Here is a 13,311-nt window from a genome sequence, read left to right as displayed (position 1 = left end):
TGTTGACCAGGATGGTCTCGATCTCTTGACCTTGTGATCCACCCGCCTCGGCCTCCCAAAGTGCTGGGATTACAGGCTTGAGCCACCGCGCCCGGCCCACCTAAAATTCTTATGTTGAAGACCCAAGCTCAGAATTTGACTGTATCTGGAAACAGGCCCTTTTGAGAGGTGATGAGGTTAAACTGAGGTCATTAGGGTGGGCCCTGATTCAAACTGATTGGGGTGAGAAGTTTGGACACACACAAGAAACATCAGAGAAATAATCACAAAGAAAAGATCACATGAGGACATAGCAAGAGGGCGGCCATCTGCAAGCCACAGGAGAAGGCCTCAGGAGAAACCAAACCTGCCAATACTTTGATCATGGACTTCCAGCTTCCAGAACTTGGAGAAAATAAACTTCTACTATTGGTGAAGTCTCCCAATCTGTGGTATTTTGTCATGGCAGCCTTAGCAAACTGATACAGTGCACTTACCTGCCTTTGGATTACAAGAATTTCCTTATGATCCTCTGAAACCCAGGCCTACCCACATTCACAACAGAAATACACACAAAAACTGATAGCCTCTCCAAATCAAGATTGATGTTCAACTTCTGAAGACATGATATGAGCGCTTCAATTTAGAAGGCACCTCTACTCACGAAGGCTTACAATCTACCCAAGGGAGAACATACTTTGGAAGCAATCAGAGGATTCTTCACATTTTAGAATTTGGAGCTGAGAAGCCAAACAAAGATGGAGGAAGAACTAATTTTCAAACAGGCTTATGATGCTTGTGTGACTTGAAGTCATTGCTGGCAATGCCAGTGGTTCAAATTGCCCTTGATTATCTTATAAATCTGAAGCAATGATTTCAACCTGCTTTTCTATATGGGCTATCAAGACACACAGCAAGACAGTCTCGAACCCCAACATTTGTTTACTCATATTAAATGTGGTTCTGTACTTTGTGAGCTATGCACTGTTGCTTTTAAATTACTGCTTATGTGTGAAGACTTGAGATCCCAATTTCATAGGACCAAAACAGTCCATATTCACCCCCTTTAGTATGGCATAGTGTAGCATCTACCACATTGTTGGACATATGACGAATGTGAGCCCACAGCATGGACTCAAGTGTTGATGAATTTCTAGATGCTACCTAGTTTAACTACAAAAGAACTTCCTTCCATACCCAATTTACAATAGCTCTCTACTTGATTTTCATCAGAGCACCTGTCTTGAAATATCCTGCTTCTCAATGTGTAACATGTCTCCTGTCAGTCTTTTCCATGGCAATGTAATTTACATGAGAGCATCCTGCTTGTCAAATATCCCTAATAGTCTCCAACAGTGCCTGGTGAAAAAGCAGATGTTCAGTTAATATTTGTTATTTATAATTAAACTAAGCTCTATGGATAAAGTGAAAACGTTTGAAGTATTATATTGTCTTGATATGGATTAAATATTAAAAATAGTATGTCCCATCTTTGTGTTTGAAGAACTTCATGAAACGACATGTCAGATGAGTTCTAATTTGCTAAAACCTCTTTCTCCTTTTATAAGGGTAATTTTTCCTTAAGAATTCACAGGTAAAAATGCAAAAAAAAAAAAAAAACACACACACAAAAACCTCCTACAGTATTTATAAATTTTCCAACAAGTATCTGTGATGGTAGGTTATGATATAATAAATACTAGAATATCACGTTTGTGTAATGCTTGAAAAACATTCCCTGGGTGGAATTAGCTCAGGGTAATTACATCATGTGTGATACCTAATTGCTCAATATAATGATATACTTTGTCTTTTTTGACCCTCTTTTATGGAGAATAGAGTCTTGTTATATTGTCCAGACAGGTCTCCAACTCCTGGGCTGAAGATATCCGCCTGCCTCTGTCTCCCTAAGTGCTGGGATTACAAGCATTAGTCACTGCGCCAAGCCCAATAATATACTTTTAGGGACATTCTCCACTTAACTGCAACTCAGCAGAAACACTTATGACTCTAAATAGGAATCATATGCTCCTTGATCATGTCAAATGTGCCCTATCTTCAATTTTAAATGTCATAAGCTTATTTCTTAAAACTGTCTGTTTCTAGTTTTGATGTTCAATTACTTTTCAAGTCTTCAGTTGTGCAAGAAAAACATGCTCAATATGTATTAGAAAAAAAGCAAAACAACTCAGTTGTATATGAATGGCAACACCACTGGGAAACTCAAATATTTTCAAGTACCCTAAAATACAAGAAAAAATGGCATAATCACTACTGATCCAATGGGTATGAGTATGTTAGCAACTCATAACTTGTTATTAGGCCCTGATTATAATCTTTTGTCTAAAATAAGAAATTTTTACCTTACACATGTACACTCGATTTTTACACAAATATGTATTTAAATGTTTCTGTTTACTATGGTATTTCTTTTGAGAAATCAGTCAGATGTAGAAAACAATATCTTCCGTTTGTAGCTGACGTTTTGGAAAAAGATGACAACAAAAGACGTATTTCAGAATTGCTAGAACCCTGAGTAGAAATAAAGCAGAATCTACATAATCTTAAAAGAAATTATGTCCAACAATAAAGCACAATACAGAATGTCAGGGTCTCAATCGAATCAAAAAGAACAAATTTAGCTTAGGACTTAATAATAAACTCCAGTTGTATTATTAAAATGCAAGATTTGAAAACCATCTTGCAAAGTGATGGAATGGGCTTTGTTAACAATTGAGTTGTTCAATTTGCCTAAAAAGTGGAAACCTTTAAAAAACCTCAGAGGTGACTTCCTGACCTTTACTGTATTACAAATAGGCCTGATGTTGAAGATCCACATCCATTATATGCTTGAATGAGCTCAGTATTTATTGTTCTTTCACATCATTAAAAGAGCTAAAAGGTTGGGGAAATGCATAATGTAAAGAAAGGTCAAGTGGTAATCATGGTGTGAAATGCTGTTACATGTGTAACTGTAATAATTCTTTAGACTTTATGCTCCCTGGAGAGAAACTTGTTCAAAATTGTTCGCCTACCAAGGTTTATTTTGTGCTAAATATAGCTCAGCACTCTAAATGGTAGAATTAGCCTGACCTTTCGCTCCTCAGCATCAGCGATGGTCTTTTCCCAGCTCACTTTCTCCGTCTGAAGTCCGATCTTCATGATCAGAGCTTCGGCGTCATGATTTTTCAGTTGCAACTCGGCTTCTTGAGAGGCAAGTCTGGCTTTTAAATCTCCCACCTAAAGGAAAAGTCACTATTGTTATGTCACTTGCCTTGGTCACAACAAATCCCAGGTAGAGCTTATTGTTGGGAATGAATTCAGGAATACCTAACAATTTGTATTTTGCGTCTGTTTCCACCCTGATTTCACATTCTGATTTGCAAAAATGCAGCCACATTGTTTTTCTCCATGAGAACAGAATAATATTTTCCAATAATTTTGCAGGAAATATAATTAATTTTTGTCAGTACTAACAGGTTTAGTAGGGAAGCTTCTCTTCCTTCTGTCCAATCACATACTCCTTCGCCAACATCTGCTTTCAGGTCCTAGGCAGATCAGGCTCAAGGAAGCAGAAGTTGTGGAAGGACATACTTGGTGATAAACTGGAAGAACCATGCCTCTCACTCTCCAACAGAGAGTTGTTGGAGGCTTTGGTGGGTTGAAGGCTTGAGTACTCCTTGCCTGACTGCAGATTAATTGGCTGCATATTAAAAAGCCCACTGACAGGTCTCACTTTTTCCCATCAAATAGAAAATGGCCCTTTGATTTTTTTTCACCTCATTTATGATCGTGAAGCTAACCCAATATTCAACTTAATAACTACTAAGAAGAGCAAACTGTGTGTTTGAGGCATTAGTATGCTGTGGCCAAAACTTAGTGAGCTTCAGGTGCATATATGTCTTCCATCAGCCCGTCACTGAACAACCTTACTCAGCTCTTGGAGAACTCAGCCTTCCGAGAAATCCACAAATTTATCTGCTAAAAAGAACTCTCAATATTTTCATTTAAAATTTCATTAGGTTCACAGGGCATTACTAGGTTCCTCAGTTTGAGGGTCATGTAACTAAGAGCAGAAGTGAGCTGCTAGAGAAAAAGACGCGACTCGGTTATCAGAAGTATCTGAAAGCAGCTGTATACATCACAATAATTAACTCTCTATTGCATTTCTTTTCCAAAAGTACAAATATTAACATTTGAAAAATCATAGCAGCAAAGAACCACCATAATCATTTATTTTAACTCAATTGCTAAAGACATTTCCGTGGTTTCATCTTGTGGAACAATGTCCCACTACTATATGTGAGTAATCCTGTAATTTCCACCCAACACAGCACATTCACACTCTAGCTAAAAAGCATGATTACTACTATGACTGCTACTTGTACTCTTATAGATGAAGCTATGACTGATTTTGCAGTCTCTATGAATGCAGGGTAACTTTGCATAGTGACATGCTTCTCTGCTGTTTTCAGCTGTATGAAACTAGTGTTATGTTAGGCCATAGTCAAAACAATCACCAATCGGGAAAATGCAAGGAAAACCACGGTATCACTACACGCCTATGAAAATGGTTAAAATAAAAATTAGAGATACCACCAAATTCTTGCAAGGAAGCTGAGAAACTGAATCTTTCATACACTGCTGGCAGTAATGCATAATGTCACAGCCATTCTGGAAAATATTTGTCTGTTTTCTATAAATGTAAACATGCAAGTTCCATACCATCCAGTAATTTCATTTTTGGTCACTTGTGGATTTATGTTTATAAAAAAATACCTGAACACGAGTATTCATAACTGCGTCATTTATAATAGCCAAAACCCAGAAATAACCCAGATGTCCTCCCATGGTTGAATGGTTAAATTGTGCTACCTTCATACTGTGGAATATTACCCAACAATAAAAAAGGACAAATTATGGATATACCCAATACCGTGGATGGATCTCAGGGGAATTACGCTGAGTGAAGAAAACCATACCCAAAGGTTACATACTATATAACTCCATTTACATAGCATTTTTGAAATGACAAAATTATAGAAATGGAGAACAGATTAGCAATGGCCAGGAACTAGGGATTCAGGAGGCGGGGAGGGAAGAGGGGCTGTAGGTGTGGTTATAAAATGGCAACATGGGATCTTTCTGTAGATGGCAGTTTTCAGTGCCTTGACTGTGGTAGTGAGTCCCCAGACATACATATGCTAAAACTGCATGAAACTAAGCCCGCACGCACTCACGTACACACACACACACGCAACACAAAAACCAAAAAACAAAAAACCTGGAAATCTGAATAAGGTCTGTGGATTGTACCAACGCCACTTTCCTGGTTTCGACATTGTACTAGTTATGCAGATGCTACCACCGGACCTGTAAGATGTGACATGGACCTGTCTGTACTATGTTTTGTAATTTCTTCTGAATCTAATTATCATCTCAAAATAGAAATAAAGGGAAAAGAATCACCCAAGAGGCTAGGAAAAAATTATGTTATTTCAAGCCCTAATTTCAGTTTCTAAGGAAGCTGTTAGCTCTGAAATATTCAAGGTGGGTGAAGCCGTGGAAGTGAGGCTTTATTTATGAAGAAAGGTCACTATGACTATCTATGATGACCTAAGTTGACATCTAGAGAGGGATTATTTGGCTATAAAAGGGATTTACAACTTTACTGTAAAGAATAAACATTGCGCCAGGTGCGATGGCTCACGCCTGTAATCCCAGCACTTTGGGAGGCCGAGGCGGGTGGATCACGAGGTCAAGAGATCGAGACCATCCTAGTCAACATGGTGAAAACCCATCTCTACTAAAAAAATACAAAAATTAGCTGGGCATGGTGGCACACGCCTGTAGTCCCAGCTACTCAGGAGGTTGAGGCAGGAGAATTGCTTGAACCCAGGAGGCGGAGGTTGTGGTGAGCCGAGATCGTGCCATTGCACTCCAGCCTGGGTAACAAGAGCAAAACTCCATCTCAAAAAAAAAAAAAAAAAGAACATTGCTAAGGTTTTCAAATGACATAGAGTTGCTTAACGCAGACCCCTAGAGGACACATGCCCCAATATACAGGCATTATGCTCTCCATACAACCTGACCTTACACTACATGGCTCACCAATTCTCCACATAGGAAATCATCCTTCCTTTTCATAACCCACTTATTTCTAAAACTACCATGTAGCTATTGACTATTCCAACCATTTTTTTTGATAGTAAGAACATTCTATATACAAATACCTGATGAAAAGAAATCACGTCAGTCTTTCCATCAAGACTTCATATGTCAATCAAGACTTCCTGTGTCTTCACAGACTTTCTGCCTGTGGTTCTTAGCCAAGGGGGAGTAAAGAGACCCAGGCAGCCCTGACTCGGCAGACACAGTGAACTGGCTCTCATTTCTCTTTCTTGCCCATCCCCCTCACTCATCAATACATAACCGAGGTGATTATTAAGACATCAGAGTCTCTCTACTCTTCTTTTTTCCTATGGCTGGGATGCTGCCACTACTGGAATGGTCCAGGATGGTAACCCACCTGCTTTTAGCGGTGTCATTTGGGGAAAAAAACCTTCAAGTATGGCAATAGCACTCATTGATTTGCCAAGGGTGCCCCACAGTATTGAAAGCTGTTTGGGTGACAACAATATCATTTCCTGTGGGCAAAGTCAACAGGTTCAGGTTGGGAAGCATTCAAAGGGATATAAACACGCTGTGACACAGAGCTCCTTCCTTGTCTTATTCACCACAACAGGACTCCTGGGAAAAATCTTTCTTATGGAAAGGAGTCTTGATTCCAGTGAGGTAGAAGAGGCTAGACAGAAGAAAACAGACACGGAGAAGGACAAAAGCAAGAAAGTGAAATGAGGTGTGAATAAAGAAACAGGTAACACAGACATTCTTTTTTTTTTTTTTTTTTTGAGACAGGGTCTCTCTGTTGCTCAGGTTGGAGCTCAGGGACCCTGTCAGCACACCATAACCTCAAACTCTTGAGCTCAAGGGATCCTCCTGCCTAAGTCTTTCAAGTGGCTGGGTCTATGGGTGCGTGCCACCATGTTAGGCTCATTTTAAATTCTTTTTGTAGCGATTGGGTCTCATTTTGTTGCCCAGGCTGGTCTCAAACTCCTGAATTCAAGTAATCCTCCTCCTTCAGCCTCCCAAAGTGCTGGAATTAAAGGTGTGAGCCACTGTGCCCGGCCTAGACAGGCATTCTTTGAGAGGGAAGGAGAAGGTGTACAAATATGGATATGTTATTTGTGGGTTTCCTGGAAACTATTTTTTTTTTTTAGATGGAGCCTTGCTCTGTCACCCAGGCTGCAGTGCAGTGGCATGATCTCAGCTCACTGTAATCACTGCCTCCCAAGTTCAAGTGATTCTTCTGCCTTAGCCTCCGGAGTAGCTGGGATTACAGGTGTGTGCCACCACACACAGCTAACTTTTGTAATTTTAGTAGAGACAGGATTTCACCATATTGGCCATGCTGGTCTTGAACTCCTGACCTCATGATCCGCCAGCCTCGGCTTCCCAAAGTGCTGGGATTACAGGTGTGAGTCACCACACATATTCTTAATATCACTTGACCCCAACTGTCCTGGAAACCTCCTCACTCTGGCTTCTCTTTCTCAATTGTGGTCCATCTACTCATTGCTTAGTACAGATCACAGTGTTTTGCCACAGAGTCATTCTTGGTAGATAAAACTAAGAGGGAAAGAGGGAAGTGGTGCTTTGGCCCAGAGTGACTGAAGGATATGGCCAGAGAGCCCTTCAGAGTGAAAAGGTACCCACATGAAAATGTGCTCCCTCCTTCAGGTCTCAGCTTATTTGTAGCCTACCCGCAGGTGGGTCATGCAGGCCACTTGGGGGAAATGACTAGCCCAATTCTTGTAAAGCATATCAGAGTGTGACCTGATGATATCACTCTGAAAAGGCCACCAGTATTTCTAGTCTTGAGGTGATCTGCAGTGAGAATTCTTTTCACTCCAGCTCTAAGTCCTGGCTGGCTCAGAGAAAGGCTGGGCTACTCTTCAAAGTCTCCAGAGTCTCATTCCAGTCTCTTCTTTCTAGCCACAGAGAGGCAGCATGGTACCATGAACAACTCACAGGCGTCAGAGCAGACCTGGGTTTAAAACCCAACCTTGCTGGCTCTCTGGTCTTAAACTCTGTAAGCTGATGAATAAGAATGTTCCAAAGCCTACAATAAGATTGGCTGATTTTGGTGTCACAGCTGGTTTAAGGAGAAACCTCCTCCTGGTGTGAACAGGGCCAGTTCACTGTGTCTGCTGAGTATGGGGCTGCCTGGGTCTCTTTACTCCCCCTTGGCTAAGAATCACAGATAGAAAATCTGTGAAGACACAGGAGGTCTTGATTGACACTTGATGTCTTGATGGAAAGACTGATGGCAATTTTCTTTCATATATAAAATTACATCACATATAAAATTACAGTAACACCTACTTCATGAAATCCTCTGTTTTTTAGCAGTGAACTAATGTCATGTGCACAGAACTACACATGATTAACATCCTGTGCTGATTTGCTCCTGATTTACTCCTGCAAGTTAGAGGTATCACCCTTTGTGGGAACAGGGGCCTTAGGACTGAGGACAAAGATGACACTGGACACTTTTATCTAAGAGAGCTGGTGGCTAAGAGGAGCAGACCAGTCACCAAGGTAGGAGAAACAGCTCTGCTTTGGGATCTTGCCACAGTCATTAGCCAGAGAATGATGCCCTCACTGAAGGTTGAGAATCTGATACCAAAAGGGATACTGGTCTATCCCAGGATGTTAAAAACCTTGACAACAAGTACCGTGCACTGAAGAAGTCAGAGACAAGAGAGGCAACCACTGTGTCTGCTCCCTCCAATATCCCACGCTGCCTTGCACTGAGTCAGGCCAGTAAGAGAAGGTTTCTCCCTAAACCAGCTGTGACAAGTCATTGGCCAATCCCATTCTAGGCTCCAGAAGGCAGTAGCAGTGTGTTCTTTGGGTCATCAAACAGTACATTTCACCAGTTGGCATCTTATAGAAATGGATTTAATAGTGCTTCAAAAGGAAATACATTTTTCTCTTAAGCAGCATCAATGTCACTCAGTAACAACACATCCTGGTCATACCTGAGAGGCTGTGGTTTTTAGCTTTTCGATGCCGTTCACCAAGTGTTCTTTTTTCTCAGATACCTCATTTTGCTTCTTCTTCAACAGGTTCTTAAACAGTGATATTTGTTCTAGAAAACTCTTTGGGGTAGTATAGTTGCGTCTTCTCTCATTCTGGTAATACCTGGCACTCATTTCATTTACAGTGGTGTGAACATGTGCCATGAAAAGGCTAATGGAGTCCTTGTGCTGTGGCTGAAAACATAAACGTTACAATTCATGTGAAATCCTCTCAAGTTAAAAATACAACTTAAAAAAAAAAAAACAGAAGAAAAGTCAAGAAAATGATCTTTTTTCCCTAAAAGTCAGAAAAAAATTATAGGATAACCTGGGAAAACTTTATTAATCTTTAAGAGCTATCCACAGGATTAGGGAGATTACAATAAAGCATTCAGCTTGATTAACCTTCTTCTTGCCAAGTAGGACAAAGGACTTGTATGTGCTTCACATACCAAACCCACAAGCCAAAATCTAAGAACGGCTCTTCACAGCTTGATTTTTATATGCCAAGTGTGTGAAAGAGAAGGTGGAGAAACAGACACTATATCCTGAAAAATATTTGTGCGGAAGATTTCAAACTAAGCTTTAGACAAGGAGAAGCAATAACCCTTCAAAGTCACTGGAAAAAAAAAAAAAAAACCAAAACTCAGAAACTCACAGTTCTATGAGAACTCACGTAAAAACCAACTGGATAGTACGGTATATATGTCACTGCTTCTGGGAGAAAAACATCACGATCATTTCTACTCTAATTTAGGAAGAAAACCTACAGAAAGAGCAACTCTCCTTCAAAGAGTTACTGGAGGACCCCCGACTATACATTCTTTCCATTTTGTCCTCTATGACTTCTGAAGTAGTTAACTTTTCAATTTGTGGAGTCACATCTCCCTCATTTTAATGATTATTTATTGCATTCTGTACAAGATGAACCAGGTTCAATTAATCAAGGGAAGCCTAAAAATCAATTAATATGAATTAAATGAGCGACACCGACTCTTAGGAAAGTCACACATAATTTACCAAAGTGTTGCCAATAATGCTTGGACATCTTTCGGAAAATTGCACACAAGTGGCTGGTGATGCAGTTAAACGTTTCAAACCTGCACCATTAATATTATAAGCAGAGGTGCGAGGAGGGACAGGCCAATTCTTGTTGGTGAAAAACAACTGCTCCTGAACAATGTCTTTAAACAACTAGCCTTCCAACATCAGGACAAACTCCCAAGTGGGTTTAAAATACCTACATATTGGACTGTGCTGAGTATTAAAAGTCCATCTCACTAGTAAATGAAATCATGTATATTACTATAATTAAAGTTAAATATAATGTGATATAAATTCCTAATATTCTTGGTTTCTAGTGGACACTAGATACAAATATATTTCCAAACAGTAGACTCAGAAAAATAAAATTTACAAAAAAGTTTATATCAACCTCATGTAAATCGTAATCCCTTGGAGACGGTATTTTTACAAGAGCTTGACTTCCATACATACATGTGCAGGAATTTACTCCTGCCCTGTCTTGTTTTAATGGGAACTAAAGGTACACACATACCTTTCTAATATAGATAAATACTTCCTCAGCCAAGTATAACTTCCTTAGAGGAGGGAAAAAAAAAACCCTCTGGCCTGTGCCCAACCATGATCCTTATGAGGAGGCTCCTTGGAGGCGCTGAAAGCTCTCTTTAACAACAGTTTCATTTGTAAATTGGGGATGGAAGAAGTGGTTTCCGGTAGAGCTGAAAGTGGCCCGAGACAACTTGTCTCAATGGGGCAAAATAACTATTGTTATCGGGCTTAACAAAATGGCACAGCATGGGAGACTCGCTGAGCCAGGGAGCAGCTGGTTGTAATTCACACTGTTTTTCAGAAAACTCTAATCGTTCCAGAACAGACCTCTCTGATGACTGGTCTTCCCTGCATTCTCAATTTGTCACTTTCTCTTATGATAAGGTCAGTAGTGACAGCACTTCCTGACATTAACAGCTGTGGCTTTTAAAAGGGTCATTGTAGAACTACTAATTGCAGTAATTTCATTAGCATAAATTATTTATTCTGCCATTCATTTATCTCCAGTTTTTTTTTTTTTTTTTTTTTGGTGGGGGGCGTCAGGGAGAGCTGGGGGGAGTTGCTGCTGGTGTTGCCGTGGCTAGGGCTAAGCAAAGCTGTATTTTTCACTTTGAGATGTGAGGGTAGAACATCGTTCTGTGAGATTTGGCCTCTTCATAGAAACCAGTAGATAACCGTTGACAGTCCTTTAGTAGCCAATCATGATGAAAGCAAAAATAAAAATAAGCTGAGTGCCAGTATCAAATGGTTATAAACTCAAGGTTTCCTCACTAAGATGCTTCAGAAAGGGATGCTATCTCCAATGTATAATCAAATACAAAGATGAAACTGCTTTTCCTCGCATTAAGAAAACATGTTTAATTTCTACTTTCTCAGATGGCTCACTGCAAACACAAAAACATAAACAGATCTCGGCTATCTGGTGTGACAGTTCTCAAGCAGTCGTAGTCTCTGCCACACCAAGTACTCCAGACACCTGGCATATCAAGCAAGCGCCGAGTATATTCCTCTTGAAGATGACAAACAGCAGGGTTGAATGTAAACGATACCCAGAGGTCAGCACTAAATCAATTTAGGATTTTATACCTTCTCAAGACCAGCGAAGAGGACTACATTGTTTTGTAATATTAAATTTGGGCTTTCAAGAGCATTGTATTCAAGGGAGGGAGGAAGGGCAAAAGGAAAAGGAACAGGTGAAAAAAATCTACTTTCTCTTTTTGAAGTTTAACTTGGGATAATTTTGTCACATTAAATGCCATATACCTACAGTAAGTCTTGAACATTTTTTTCAGAAATTATTTCTGTGTTAATTTTTAAATATGTCAAACAGATGCGCTATACATCAATTACTGGATCTTTTTGCTCCCTTTAGGGCTGGTAAAAGATTGAATTAATCAGATATTTGTGGTTGTATGGTGGCTTATTAAAGAAAGGTAACTTACGAATGCATAAAATGAGCAGCGTTGCATTTTCGCACTTGTCCTAAGCTCTTCATAGTGCTGTTTCTCTCTGAGAAGAAGATTCTGGAGGGACCCAGGGACACAGGGTTTGAATCCTAGGACCTCGGCTAGATTTCAAGTTCTGAAAAATCTGGTAAAATACTACCCACTCTCCTGTACTTCTTCCTGCCCACAAAATTGCTCCTAAAAATTCTGTTTCCTTTCTTCTTTGACTTCTTTCCAAATAGTCAAACATTCATGCAATAGTCAAGAGAAGGATTTAAGACTATGTGCTCTGGTGTCAAACTGCAGATGTGCCCCTTACCAGTGACATTATTTACTCTTGGGCCTCCATTCCAGGGGAAACAAGTGGTCCCTCCTCATGAGGCTCGTGATGGGTAGGAGGTGATAAGCAAAGCAAACTGACAGCAGGAACAGGCTGAGCATCCCTAATCTGAAAAATTCAAAATCTGAAATGCTCCAAAAGCCAAAACTTTTTGAACGCTAACATAATACCAGCTGGGCATGGTGGCTCACGCCTGGAATCCCAGCACTTTGAGAGGCCAAGGCGGGCGGATCACGAGGTCATGAGATCAAGACCATCCTGGCCAACATGGTGAAACATCAATTCTATTAAAAATACAAAAATTAGCTGGGGTGGCACACGCCTGTAGTCCCAGCTACTCAGGAGGCTGAGGCAGGAGAATCACTTGAACCTGGAAGGTGGAGGTTGCACTGAGCCGATATCACACCACTGCACTTTAGGCTGGCGACAGAGAGAGACTTTGTCTCAAAAAAACAAAACAAAACAAAACACTGCAAGTGGAAATTCCACTTATGACCTCATGTGATAGGTCACAGTCAAAGCTTTGTTTCATGCACAAAATGATTCAAAATCTTACATAAAATGACCTTCGGACTATGTGCATAAGGAGTGTATAAAACATAAATGAGTCCCATCCCCATGACATCTCATTATGCAAATGCAAATATTCCAAAATTCGAAACAATCTGAAACCCAAAATAATTCTGGTGCCAAGTGCTTTGGGTCAGGGATACTGAAACTGTATCCGTTCTGCTGCTGCAGCAGTAGCAGCACCAACAGCAGGTGCAGCAAGATTACTACCATTACATAAGGCAGCAACAAGCGTAGTTTTTTTTTTTTTTTTTTTTTTTTT

At 40.1% G+C, this 13,311-nt stretch overlaps 1 protein-coding gene across 1 annotated transcript in view; it reads right to left on the bottom strand.

The window, feature by feature from the left end:
* The window catches only part of DNAH11 (dynein axonemal heavy chain 11), a 403,839-nt gene that overhangs the window by 119,578 nt on the left and 270,950 nt on the right, over positions 1-13,311 (bottom strand). Inside the window, exons 56-57 of the mRNA XM_017526963.2 lie at positions 9,084-9,317; positions 3,073-3,219 (exon numbers count right to left, since the gene is read on the bottom strand). Of these exons, the coding sequence (XP_017382452.1) occupies positions 3,073-3,219; positions 9,084-9,317 (381 nt within the window). The remainder of the gene's footprint in view (positions 1-3,072; positions 3,220-9,083; positions 9,318-13,311) is intronic.

This window comes from Cebus imitator, unplaced genomic scaffold (genome assembly GCF_001604975.1).
Source record: "Cebus imitator isolate Cc_AM_T3 unplaced genomic scaffold, Cebus_imitator-1.0 Scaffold45, whole genome shotgun sequence".
Classification (NCBI taxonomy): Eukaryota; Metazoa; Chordata; class Mammalia; order Primates; family Cebidae; genus Cebus; species Cebus imitator.
This window is presented reverse-complemented; position numbering and strand designations above follow the sequence as displayed.